Genomic DNA, 14,133 nt, shown 5'->3' on the forward strand with positions numbered 1-14,133 from the left:
AAGTGAAAAAAAAATGTGTGTCAGCTCAAAAAAAAAAAAGTATGGTTTTTAAAATCTTAGTGATTTATATTTCCCACCACCCATTGGCCAGTTTGTTGTATGGTGGTGCCTTGCCTGCTGCTGTGAAGCTAACCTACTGGTGTTTTAAATCCCAGGAAGGTCAACCATAGTAGACAGTTTTCAGTTGTGACTAGGAGAGAAAGAAGAAAGGCCCCGTGATCTGCTTCTAAAAAATTGTCAATAAAAACCTTTGGGCCCCAGCAGATCGTTTCCGGACTTGCTTGCTTTGGAGTGATCAATTGCTAGAGGATGCTACCAAGTTAGAGGGGTGAAACAAGGGTGTGGAAGACCCTTGGCATGAGAGACATAACACTGGTCGTGGGCAAACCAGGGGTCATGAGGAAGGTGCAGAGCTGGGCAATGCTTTGTTCTCCTGTCCAGAAGGTCTCCATGACTTAGCATTGGCATGAGGCTGGCCTATCACAGAACAATTTATGTTTTGAATTCACTCTCTGTGGTTGTAGATAGTTTGCACACAGTTCCTTGTTTTCTGGATCAAAACAAGCTACTGGTGCGTAGGTGGATTATGAAGTTTGCTGATGTAACATTTATCAAATGAACACTCCCAAGGCTCCATGGAGGAGGAAAAGAAGCTTGGATTAAAACAAACACTTGAACCTGAACATGCAAACATAATAAGTGAAGGGCAAAAAAAGAACCAGGAGTTGTTAATGAAGGTGGATTATTAGGTGGGCCAGGTGCATTGAATGAGATATCCTGGGCTGATCTTCTACCAGGGAGTCCAGAATCCAGTATGTGTCTGATTTCCTTCTGCCCAGGCATTTTGGAAATAACTGCCCCCACCCCCCACCCCGTTCCCCGTTATGTTGTTCTCATCAAATGTCAGCATTTAAACAGAAACTTCACATTGGAGATGTCTAAACAACTAATTTCCCCCTTTCCATCCTCAAATGTTTTCTCCTTCCACCCCCTCTGCACAATCCTCACCCCACTATATTTATCCTGCTCCCCTGTACTTCCAACACGATTTCACAATGTAACTGCTGGTCAAGAAAGAACTGTCAAGCTCAAGCCTGATTCCACCATTCAACATGCCTAGCCCACCAATCAAGTCTCATTTGTGGTCCCTCTAATTATCCCTCAGGTTTATTCATGAATCTCAACCCCATAACCACTGCCCCTTTCCCTGCCATAATTCCAACACTCAAGATCACCTGACTGAGCTTCTTTACTGGATTCTAATCGGTCTTCTGGCTTCTAGTCCTCCCCACTCCACCTATCCTCCACACTGCCTTCAAGGGTACCCTTCCAGGGTGGTATCCCACACTTTAAACCCTCAGAAGGTCCTGTTCACTTGAAGGCTCAAGTCTAGGATAGCTGAGCCCATTTTCTGGGCACCCAGGACTTTAAACCTCTCTAGAGCACTTACCACCCGTGGGAGATGCAAATGAGTAACTCACTCACTGCTAATGAAAAGGCTGGCACTTTGGAAGAAAGGTGTGGTGATTAACTTCTCAAAATCCAGCCATTGAAAAACTCAAGAAGCACAGAAGCACCTTTATAGCCATGGGTAGTGCACTTGCAGCGCTGAGCCTCACAATCTGCCTCATTTTATGTATGCATCTCCAAGAGATGCAGGACCTCCAAGAGGCTAGGGCATGAGATGAATTCCTCCGTGTCCAGCCCACAGCCAGGTATGCGAGGTGCTCAGTAGAGAAATATTGCAAGCAAGTGAGCACTGTAAAAGAATTATGCCAGTGTTGCCCCTGAATGCTTATCTGATCTGGAAAGGCTGCCCTGTTTAGAAGGGCTCATGTGTCTAACAGATGTGTTCAAGGATTAGTATGCAGCAGAGGCCAGAGATTAGAGGCTCCAGGGGGTAGGTGTGGGGCCCTTAGGAACCCAGATAAAATCGGTACAATATGTTGCATAGGTAAGAGGGTAAACAGTCTGTTCTAATAGCTGAACTAGGTTCTGAGGTGAGTTAGCAGGAAAAGGCCTTTTGAGTTTCTCATACATCCTGAAATGGATTCACTATAGGAATAAAAACACTTTAGTTTTTAGGGAAATTTTTCAACAGAAGCTTAAACCTGCTAATCAAAATAAGATTAAAAACCAGGAGAGATTTGGGGGGGGCGACCACCATTAAGACAGAGATGCTGCCCCAAATGTTTATCGACAATACCAAGCCAAGCATCTTTGTGGCTCCATGAGATGTGACCTCCATATATTTTCACAATTATAAAATCCTGCTTGTCCAGAGCCAGGGAGCTTAGCACCATCCAGTAAACTCTAGACCCTTTTTTATGAAGAGGATGAAAAGAAATAAAATATTGAAAATTAACAGTGCACCCTCTTACTTCAATAAATATTGTTATATTTGTGCTGTAATAGGTTCTCAAAGAATGCAAAGTCATCACTGAGAAACTTGGGCAACAGCCTAAGGAGATAACACACCATTTTTGTTATTTTTCCCTCTGCATTAGTTCCTAAGGGGAAAGCTCTATTGTACCAGGAAACTCAAACAGTCCACTGTCATCAAAGCAATTATGACTCACAGGGACTCTATACATGGTTTTCAAGGCTGTAAATCTTTTTTTTTTTAATTAAATAATTTTATTGGCTGTATGCAGCTCATTCAGCCTCATTTTTCTCCTGTAGAGTGGCTGGTGACTTTGAACTGCCAACTTTCCAGTTAGCAGCCAACACATACATGACAGCCCCACAACCTGAAAGGCTATTCCAGGACGGGTATAAGAGAAAAGGGAAAGTATCTATCTTTCAAGTAAACTGTTATGCTTCACTTTCAAAGTAATGGCCACACTTGACATGACTTTTGCATGACGACATCCTATATATATGTCTGCTTCAAAAGAAAGGATGGTAAAAATCGAAAACATTTCAGACCTTCTAGAACAAGTCAAACTACCTTTGAGTTGTCTCTCAAAGATAAATCTCTTGGCCAATTTCAAAGGCCCTATTCAATGTCCCTGGATAAGATTTATTTTAGCATGAAGAGGGAGAAACAGGGGTTTATTAAATAATATGAATGAATTAATTTTGTAAGTGTACTGACTTACTTTTATATGCTTCTACCTTATTAAAAACACAAATCTAAAATAATGCTTCTAATTATGGAAGCCAGAATTTGGGGTAGAAGAGGGCAGAGTTTGAATTAAAAAGGTCAGGTAAAACAATCACGGGTGAGAAAAATCCGCATGTCTTCATGGTCCCCAGACCCTCCCCTAAATTTACATGTCATCTGCCTGTCCCTTACCTGATCCTTAAGATGCCTTGCATGGCTCTAAAGCTCTGGCTATACCATCTGAACACACCAATCTCTTCTAAGTCTAAGGGTTTGTGGAAGCATTTCTTTCTACATGTGGAATCATGGCTACAACTGGGTCAGAAAGGAAGAGGGTAATGGTAGCCCTCATTCAAAGAAATATTTTACTTCTCAAGATGCTCCCCTCTAAAATTTAAATATCAGTTTTGCTATTATAAGTTATATTTCAGGGTTTTCCCTTTAGCACTCCAAAAGGACAGCTTAGAAGCATACACTTAATGCAAACCTAGTGAAACCAATGAACTAGTTGAAAACTAGTGGCTGTGTAGCAATGACTGAATCATGGCGACTCCATGTGTCAGAATAAAACTATACTGTGTAGGGTTTTCAATAGTTGATTTTTGTGTATTGATCATTAGGCTTTCTCCCAAGATGCTGCTGGGTGGACTAAAGCCCCCAATCTTTTGATGGGCAGCTTTGATTACGTATTAATCATTTACACCATCCAGAGGTTCTCATGAATTAGGTCTTAACATTTCTCTACAAATTGTGCCAGGTGTCGAGCTAGCCTGCCACATAGAGTTCTGGGATCTCAGGCTGGTTTCTTAATCTCTCTGTACCTCAGTCTTCTTTGGGTAAAATAATGTATTTAATAGGGTTGTTTTGAAGATTAAATGAATGCTTGCATATAGTAACTGAGGTAGTTAGTTTATTGTGCTAACCTGGCCGATAAACACCTGTGGAGTTAATTGAAAGGGATAAATGGCTCAGTGAGCCTCGCCTTTCTAGTTCTCAGGTCTCTTGCTTTATGATGGTCGGACCAGGGTGCAGATGCCTTAGCAGTTCCCTGCTTCAGCTTGCAAGGCTGACTTCCTGCAAGAAGTGCTGAGATGTTTGCACATTCACTGACTCAGTTTTCCTCCTGCAGTCGGCATCATTGCATCTGTTTTGTGAGATGGAGAAGGACTTTGTGGATTGGTGTCGGACATATGGGTTAATGTTGGACTTGTGGGCTTGGGCAGCACTGGGTTAGGATGTTTTCTTGATGCGCACTTAACCTTTATATAAAACTCTCTCTCTTATACATGAGTTTCTGTGGATTTGTTTCTCTAAAGTACCTAGCCTAATACAGTAACCTTCTGTTTTAGTTATCGAGTGCTACTATAACAGAAATACCACAAGTATTTATTGGTTCTGGCAAACTTTAGTTTATTCTCTCACAGTTGAGAAGTCCTAATTAAGAGCACTGGACCTAGGGAAGGCTTTCTGTCAGCGCTAGGAAAGACCCGCGTCTTCTTCCACAATTTGTGGGCCCAACTTTCCTTGGGGAGTTCCATGTGCCCTGGCATTAATGATCCCCAGGGGCTCAGAAGACATGCCTGGTTCTTCTTTCTTGGAAGTCCCTTCTCTGTTCACTAGGGTAATCTCTTTTACATCTTAAATAGCATTAACTTAAGATAAAGCCCAATCCTATAGATTGCATCTGACCTCATTAACATAACAGCTTCTAATCTATTACCAGAATGCCATTAGGTGAGATCAAACTGGTTCCAACTCATAGCAACTTGACCCTTTGTGCTGTCGAACAAAACACTTCTCAGTCCTGCATCATCCTCACAATTGTTATGTTTGAGTCCTGTGTCAATCCACACAATTGAGCGTGACCCTCCACTGCACCAAACATGATGTCTCTCCTGATAAGAAGGCAAAAGTACATTGGACAAAGTCTCATCACCCTCGTTTCTAAGAAGCATTCGGGCTGTCCTTTTTTCCAACAAAGATTTGTTTGTTCTTCTGGCAGTCCATGGCACTTTCAATATTCTTCAGCAAACCATAATTCAAATGCATAAATTCTTCTCTAGTGTTCCTTTTTCATTGTCCAGTTTTCAGATGCAAAAAGGTGATTGAAAAATACTTGGGTCAGGTACACCTCAGTCCTTAAAGTGACATCTTTGATCAGTAACACTTTAAGGAGGTTGTATTAGGCTGGGTTGACTAGAGAAACAAATTCAAGGATGCTCATATATGTGTAAAGGAGAGCTTTATATAAAGAGCAATTATATATTGAGAAAACATCCCAGCTCAGTCCAGATCAAGTCCATAGTCTGATATTAGCCCATATGTCTGATACTAGTCCATAAATTTCTCTTTAGACACACGCAACACATGTAATGATGACAAATGCAGTAAGATCACAGGCCGGTGGTTAGAAAGTCCTGTGGATCCAATGGCAGTGGATGCATCTCTAGGATGACTCCATGTAGCTTGTCATCAGGAAGGTGAAGCAGAGAGAGAGAGAGAGAGAGAGAGAGAGAGAGAGAGAGGAAGTTCCCAGAATCCTCATGAGAAGGCCACACCCACAAGAAGACTTCATCAAGCTATGACCTGATTGACAGGCTAGACTCCACCCCTTCACTTTTAATAGTCTCAAATTGACACTAGATTATGTAACTACCACAGAGATCTTGTGCAGATTTCCCCAATGTAATGTGTCATTTGATTTCTTGACTTTCACTAAGTAACTGATTGTGGATCTAAGCAAAATGAAATCCTTGCTATTTCAATATCTTTTCCATTTATTATGATGTTGTCTATTGGCCCACCTGTGAGGATTTTTCTTTCCTTTACAATGAGTTGTAATCCATACTGAAGGCTGAAGTGTTTTAATCTTCATTAGTAAGTACCTCAAGTCCTCCTTGCTCTCAGCAGGAAAGTCTCTATTATCTGCATGTTGCAGATTGTTAATGAGTCTTCCTCCAATCCTGAAGCCACACTTTTCTTCATATAGTCATTTCTTGAATGATTTGCTCAGTACACAAATTGAATAAGTATGGTGAAAGGATAAACACAGACATACACCTTTCCTGATTTGAAACCATAAAGCATTCCCTTATTCTGTTCTAATAACTACCTGCCTCATAACCCATGTACAGGTTCAGCATAAACACATGAAGTATTTGGGAATTCATATTCTTTGCAAAGTCATCCATCATTTGCTACTATCAATACAGTTGAATGTCTTTGCATAACCAATAAAACATAAGTAAACATTTTCTGGTGTTTTTGGCCTTTAGCCAAGACCCATCTGTTATCAGCAATGATATCCCTTGCTCCACATTCTCTTCTTTATCCAACTTGAATTTCTAGCAGTTCCCTGCCAATGTACTACTTATAATAATTTTTTAATAATTGTCAGCAAAGTTCTACCTGCATGTGATAATAATATTGTTTGATAATTTCTACATTCTGTTGGGTCACCTTTCTTTGAAATGAGCACAAACATGGATCCTTCTAATTGGCTGGCCAGTAAGAGAGCATAAATATGGTTCTTTCCCAGTTGGCTAGCCAGGTAGTTGTCTTCCAAATTTCTTAGCATAGACTTGTGAGTACTTTCAGGTTTTTGTCTGTTTGTTGAAACATTTTAATTGGTATTGTCATTTCTTTGAGCCTGGTGTTTTTATAATGCCTTCAAGTACAGTTTGGATTTCAGCCTTTGATTCCACACCACTGGTTTTTGTCCCCATATGTCCCCTATTGAAATCCCTGAATAGGAGCCAATTCTTTTTAGTACAATGACTCTGTGTATTCCTTCTATCTTCTTTTGATGCTTCCTGCATTCTTCAATATTTTTTCCATAGAATCCCTTAGTGTTGCAACTCAAAAGGGTTAGTATTTACACATAGGACAATTATTACATCACAACACAAAATGGAGGATCATTATGTAACACTGAGAATCATGGCCTGGTGAAGTTGACATATATTTTGTGTGTGTGTGTGTGTGTGTGTGTGCGCGCGCAGGGAGGGTTGGGGATGGGACCAAGTTAATCGCTAATAATTTGCAATAAGGATTGACTGATATTCCTATGATGATGATGATGATGATGAAGTGATGATTTATGAAGTGCTATAATAAAGATCAAATAATATACTGTATGTAGAACCCCTCCACAGTGCCAGATGTTTAACAGATGATTATTGTTCTATGAATGACTAATTAGAGTAATAACAAAAATCATTCATCGATTTTTGAATTTTGCAAGTTTTACATATGGTATCATCTCTGTTCTTTACTAAGGCTCTGATAGAAAGGTTTAGAGCATTGAAATTTGGAGGGACCAAACCTCAGTTCTTACTTCTCTGCCACATTTCTGCCATCAATTGACAGGGTTTAGAGTTTCCTTATATTAAGCCACACTAATGGAACCATCTTAACTTTAGAACTTTCTTCTAGCCTTTCCCACAGCAGCTAAACCATGGACTATTCTTGGCTTGCCTCCTATATCATTTTTATGATCTCTGGTTTGTCTGCTGGCTCCTCATATCTACGCGGGACCAGCTCTACGTTGGGCCAATTGTCCTGTGAATCCCACTGGCCAGGCTAGGCCTCTGTCCTGTGTTGAGAGAGAAAGTTTGAACTCTCTAGGTCAGTGGTTCTCAACCTGTGGGTTGCAACCACTTTAGGGGTCAAACGACCCTTTCACAGGGGTCACCTAATTCATAACAGTAGCAAAATGACAGTTATGAAATAGCAACGAAAATAATTTATGGTTGGAGGGTCACCACCACATGAGGAACTATATTAAAGAGTCACAGCATTAGAAGGTTGAGAGCCACTCTTCTAGGTTGTAATAAGCCAGATATAAGACAGGGCAACTTTTAGCATTCAAAGCAAAGCTTTACTTTGGGCACTTAACTCCTAAATCGGGCTTACCTTTTTCCTTCTGGGATGTACTCCAACAGCATTCGAAGGAAATCCTAGAATAACAAAAAATCAAACCATTAAAGATGTCCTTCAATCATAACTTGTCAGAACCATGCCCAAGACAGAGCATTCCTGGTCATTGACAACTCACCTGCTAGGGAAACTGGCTTCAAACTGAATTATTAGACTATATTCCCAATTTATTAATTGACCAGAGTTTCAATCGAATCAGTTAAAGAAATTTGTTTTGTAAAAACCACAAGCAAATTGAAAAATGAAATGTTTGTTGTTTTATGCTTAACTATTTTCAAAAGGCTTACCACAGTCTAAAGCACCATGGTCTCTTCAGGAGCTTCACCAGATAAACTGTTGCATATTTGGCAATCTGAATGCCTAGGAGCCAGTAGAGACTAACTAGTAACTTTCTTGCCTTGCTCTATGGAAAGGCAAAATTCAAGATGGTTCACATCCCAAATGTAGGAGCAAAGATGTCCATACTTCCCTAAGTGTTTCACAAATCCCTACTTCTACCTGCAGCCTCTATAGCACCTCAAGTGCTGGACCTCAAACGTTCTACTGTCATGGAGTTGAGTACAGCTCATAGCGACCCGACAGAACAGAACAGAAACATCCCTTTGGATCCCCAAGATTATAAATCTTTATGCAAGCAGATCTTGTCTTTCTTCTCCTCCCCTTAGATATCAGCTAATTAAAATAATAGGTATTCTTCCAAATAAAGGGATGATATACACACACATACCCACACACACATTTTGCCTTTATCTTGTAAATTTTCAAGCACACTGAAAAATAGGCAAAATAATATAATTAAATGTCATGCACCCATTTAATGCAAAGCAAATTCTAAATGGTGCATATTTTCATTCATAAATATTTCAGTAAATACTTCTTTTAAAAAAGAGAAACTGATGAGGGCAACATATGTAAAATGTGCGTGACACAATGGATGCATGTATGGACTGTGATAAGAGCTGGAAGGGCCCCCAAGAATATGATTTTTAAAATAAATAAATGACGTAGGAATAAAAGGGGAAGTCCTCATCATAATAAAAGGCATTTATACAAAACAAAAAAAACCCAAACGAAACCTCTTTTAAATGATAATGACAAGCCTATAAGAGGAAAAATATTTATAGATGCAAGATCCAAAGGCAGATTGACTCAGTGTGCAGCTTGAGGATTGTGACTCACTCCATCCCATCTAACTCTAGAACCTTGATTTGGTTTTAACTAGGGCTGTCACATAAAATATAGGACACTTAGTTAAATTGGGGACATACCACACTAAAAACTGATCTGTTGTTGATTTAAAATTTAAATTTACTTAAGTGTTAAGCATTTTTATTTGCTAAATCTAATAATTTTCATATCAATCTTCTACTACCTGAAAGTCTGATAAGATTCATTTTGGATAAACCAAACCACAAGAAACCCACCCCACTGCCATCCAGTCAGTTCCAAGTCATGGCAAGCCCATGGAGGGTTCCCAAGACCATACATCTTGATAGGAGCAGACAGCGCATCTTTCTCCCTATGAGTGATTGGACTGCTGACCTTGCTGGCCCCATACCTAACGCTGCACAGCACCAGCAGAGCTCCTTGTGGATAAATACAGGACATGAAATAACCAAGAACACTTGGCTTTCCTTGACCCTTGAATAAGCTCTACACTTAAGAGGGTTTCCTTTTAAATGGATCGAAAACGATTACTTCAAATGATCCGTTTAGAAAAGGCACACATGTAAACCCAGATGACCAAACATAACAACTTTAAATTAGAGTCTTCTAGCCGGCCCCTCCCCACCCACTAACCGCCCACCAAAAGAAGGCAGTCTGCACATACAACATCAGCACAGGCTCTGCTGGGGCAGATTGGACTCTGACCGGGAGATGAAGAGCAACATCGGTCTTCGTACTACACAACCGATGACACTGCACCGACATGGAAGCCTGCAAGTCATTTGTATGACCAGGTGTTCTTTACCTATCACGACAATAGAGTACGACCATCCCTGTGCTAGTGAAGCCAACCATTCCATTGCTGGGTGTTTTTGGAGTGCTCTGGGCCATTTCTTCCGGAGGCCCAGTCTCCCTATTAAGAGCATTAATGAAAGACTTTTTTTTTTGCAACCTGTTTTCCTTTGCAGACTTTATCTATTATTGCTTTGACCAAAATGAACAATTCAAAGAACAGCAAAAACTAATATTAAAAAAGATGAATCTCCAAGGCCAAATGGAGGGAGACAAGTCCAAATGGATCTGTGCCTCTCACCTGAAAGCATTTCTTGCAACTTCAATAGCTGCAGAAAAGCAACCAATTCTAACGGAAGCAGCACAGCTATCCGTCTGAGAAGATTTTGTTTTCCTTGAGGTTTATATACATTTTTATTTTTATACTTTAACAATTGTTTTGCAAAACAAAGAAAATTGGTGATCTACCACAATCTCATATATCAACAGATGGTTTTGTAAATATTTCATTGGGCTAATAGCATTATTCTTGTTTCTTAAAAATCTGAGTACTGTAATTATAACTTTTTATTAATTTCACTTCATTAATCCATATAACCCCTATCAACTTATCTCATATTTGCTTAGTAATTCAAGCTCAATTACATGGGGAAGAATTACATTAGCTCAGTGGCATGGGGGAGAATTTAATTGTAAAACAGCAGGACAATCTAAGCTAACCTTAATTCTGCCCTTTTGCAATTTCCAAATACAACTGGATTTTTCTTCAAGAGCTACAGAGCACAACATTCTATTATCCCGTTTTAGAAACATGGCTGTCCGGCCTTTTAGCAGGTGCATCCTGCCTCAGGCAACATAACAGTTGATTAGAGGTAACCAACCAAAACTAGGGTGAGAGCTCTGGGGGCCTGTATTGTTGTTGTTAGGTGCCATTAAGTTGGCTACGATGCATAGTGACCCAGTGCACAACAGAACAAAACACTGCATGGTCCTGCCATCCGAACAATTGCTCCTATGCCTGCGCCCATTGATACAGCGACTGTGTCAATCAATCTCATCGAGGGCTTTCTTCTTTTCTCGCCACCCCTCCACTTTACCAAACATGATGGATTTCTCTAGGGACTGGTGTCTCCTGACAATATGTCAAAGTACATAAGGCAAAGTCTTACTATCCTGGCCCCTAGGGAGCACTCTGGCCTTACTTTGTCCAGCACAGATCTGTTTGCACTTTCAGCAGTCTATGGTACTTCAATAGTTTTCTCCAACACCCAAATTTAAATGCATCTAGTCTTCTACAGTCTTCCTTATTCAATGTCCAACCTTCACAGGCACATGATGCAATGGAGAATACCATGGCTTGAGTCAGGCACACCTTACTCCTCAGAGAAACATTCTTGCTCTTCAATACTCTAAAGAGGTCTTGTGCCCCAGAGTTACCTAATGTAATACGTCTTTTGATCTCTTGACTGCTGCTTTCATGAACATTGCTTGTGGATCCAATAAGACAAAATCCTTTATACAATCCAGCCTCATTCTATGATGCTCACCTTCCCGACACAACTGCTGAAGACAAAACGGGTGAATAAGCAAATGTGGTGAAGAAAGCTGATGGTGCCCGGCTATCAAAAGATATAGCATCTGGGGTCTTAAAAGCTTGAAGGTAAACAAGCGGCCATCTAGCTCAGAAGCAACAAAGCCCACATGGAACAACACATCAGCCTGTGTGATCACGAGGTGCGGAAGGGATCACTTATCTGGCATCAAAGAACAAAAAATCATATCATTGCGTGCTCACCTCCCCAATACGATCGCTGAAGACAAATGGGTGCATAAGCAAATGTGGCGAAGAAAGCTGATGGTGCCCGGCTATCAAAAGATATAGCATCTGGGGTCTTAAAAGCTTGAAGGTAAACAAGCGGCCATCTAGCTCAGAAGCAACAAAGCCCACGTGGAAGAAGCACACCAGCCTGTGTGATCATGAGGTGTCGAAGGGATCAGGCATAAGGCATCATAAATCTTACCATAGTGAATGATGAGGGGAGTGTGGAGTGGAGACCCAAAGCCCATTTGTAGGCCACTGGAGATCCCCTTGCAGAGGGGTCTCAAGGAGTAGACGAGCCAGTCAGGGTGCGATGTAGCAACGATGAAAAATACAACTTTCCTCTAGTTCCTAAATGCTCCCCCCTCCCCACTATCATGACACGAATTCTACCTTGCAAGTCTGGCTAGACCAGAGGATGTACACTGACTGGTACAGATAGGAACTGGGAACCCAGGGCAGATGATCCCTTCAGGACCAGTGGTGTGAGTAGCAATACTGGGAGGGTAGAGGGAGAGTGGGTTGGAAAGAGGGAACCAATTTCAAGGATCCCTGGGGGATGGACAACAGAAAAATGGGTGAAGGGAGACATCGGACAGGGCAAGATATGACAAAATAATAATTTATAAATTATCAAGGGCTCATGAGGGAGCGGGGAGGAAGGGGAAAAAATGAGGACCTGATGCCGGGTCCTTAAGTGGAGAGCAAATGTTTTGAGAATGATGAGGGCAATGAATGTACAAATGTGCTTTACACAATTGATGTATGTATGGATTGTGATAAGAGTTGTATAAGCCCCTAATAAAACGATTAAAAAAAATAACCCAGCCTCTCTGATTTGCTTAGCATATAGATTGAATAAGTATGGTGAGAGGTTACAACCCTGATGCACACTTTTATTGCCTCTTGCACACTTCCAAATGAGCACAATGAAGCATTCCACAATTCCCATTCTTCTAAGAGTTATCTCAGAATTATGGTTTATTATAGTTCACACAGTCAAATGCCTTTGTAAAGTCAATGAAACACAAGTAACCATCTTTCTGGTATTCTCTGCACTGAGCTAAGACCCATCTAACATCAGCAATGATATCCCTGTTACACACCTTCTTCTGAATCAGCTTGGAAGGCTGGCAGTTCCCTGTCAATGCACTGCTGCAACCCTCGTTGGAGGATCTTCACTATCATCTTACTTGCAAGTGATATCAATGATATTGTTCTATAGTTTGAGCATTCTATTTGGTCACCTTTCTTTGGAATGGGCACAAATATGGATCTCTTCCAGACAGTTAGTCAGGCAGCTATCTTCCAAATATCCTGACATAGATGACTGAGTGCTTCCAATGCTTCTTCAGCTTGCTGAAACATTTCAGTGAGCATTCATTCCACCCATTACTGCAACTTTGTTTTTGGCTAATGCATTAATTGCAGTTTGAACTTCTTCCTTAAACATCATTGGTTCTTGCTCATATGCTACCTTCTGAAATGGTGGAATGTTGACTAGTCCTTTCTGGTAGAGTGACTCTGTGTATTCTATCTTCTCTTAATGTTTTCTGCATCATTCAATATTTTTCCTAAAGAAGCTTTTAAAATTGGGATTGATTGGACCACATAAACCTGGCACCCAGGCTCTGTCTAAGATATGGTGCCTGTGTCCCAACACATGTGAATTGTATAGTGCTAGTTATGTCCCTCCTGCCTTGTCCTGTGTTCCACCCAGGCCAAGAGGACAGTCTCAGCCAGGCAGTCTTTCTATGACCTATCAGTGGAGTCACCATTACCAGTCCTTTTTACTCTTCCCATAGACTCAATCTGTCATCACTAAGTGCTAGGGTTGTTGTTTTCGTTTTGAAAATGGGTATGTGCTTGACCTCACCTTCCACAAGAGAATAACAAAAAAAGGAATGGTGCATTTTTTGAGTCTTACTTCCCTTCTCTCTCTTTTCAATCTTTTTGTCAGTCTTCACTCTTCTTTGAGCTGTTTGGCAGTTTTACAAAAGCAACTAACATAATGATAATTGGACAAGAAGGGCTTTTCTTTAAGTCTGATTCTAGGATCATTGACAAAGTCATCTAGCGTAAATTCCTAGGGGTCTCAGTTTATTACCTCTGCATGATGCCTGGAAAAAAAGTTAAAGTCAAGGCTAAAGAAGGACAGCAATCAATATATGTACAAATATGTCTGATACAATTGCTGTATGGATTGTAACAAGAATAGTAAGAGCCCCTAATAAAATTATCTTTAAAAACAAACAAAAAAAGTAAATTACTCTTCTCAGTGGGTTGGGACGAAATTTTACCCAGATGCTTG

The 14,133-nt window shown here is 40.6% G+C and overlaps 1 protein-coding gene across 1 annotated transcript in view; it reads right to left on the reverse strand.

Annotated features, from left to right (window-relative positions):
- The window catches only part of AOPEP (aminopeptidase O (putative)), a 537,030-nt gene that overhangs the window by 155,746 nt on the left and 367,151 nt on the right, over positions 1-14,133 (reverse strand). Inside the window, exon 10 of the mRNA XM_045289429.1 lies at positions 8,021-8,064. Coding sequence (XP_045145364.1) covers positions 8,021-8,064 — 44 coding nt within the window. The remainder of the gene's footprint in view (positions 1-8,020; positions 8,065-14,133) is intronic.

Source organism: Echinops telfairi, unplaced genomic scaffold, assembly GCF_000313985.2.
Source record: "Echinops telfairi isolate 266 unplaced genomic scaffold, ASM31398v2 ScPeMD7_27;HRSCAF=92, whole genome shotgun sequence".
NCBI lineage: Eukaryota > Metazoa > Chordata > Mammalia > Afrosoricida > Tenrecidae > Echinops > Echinops telfairi.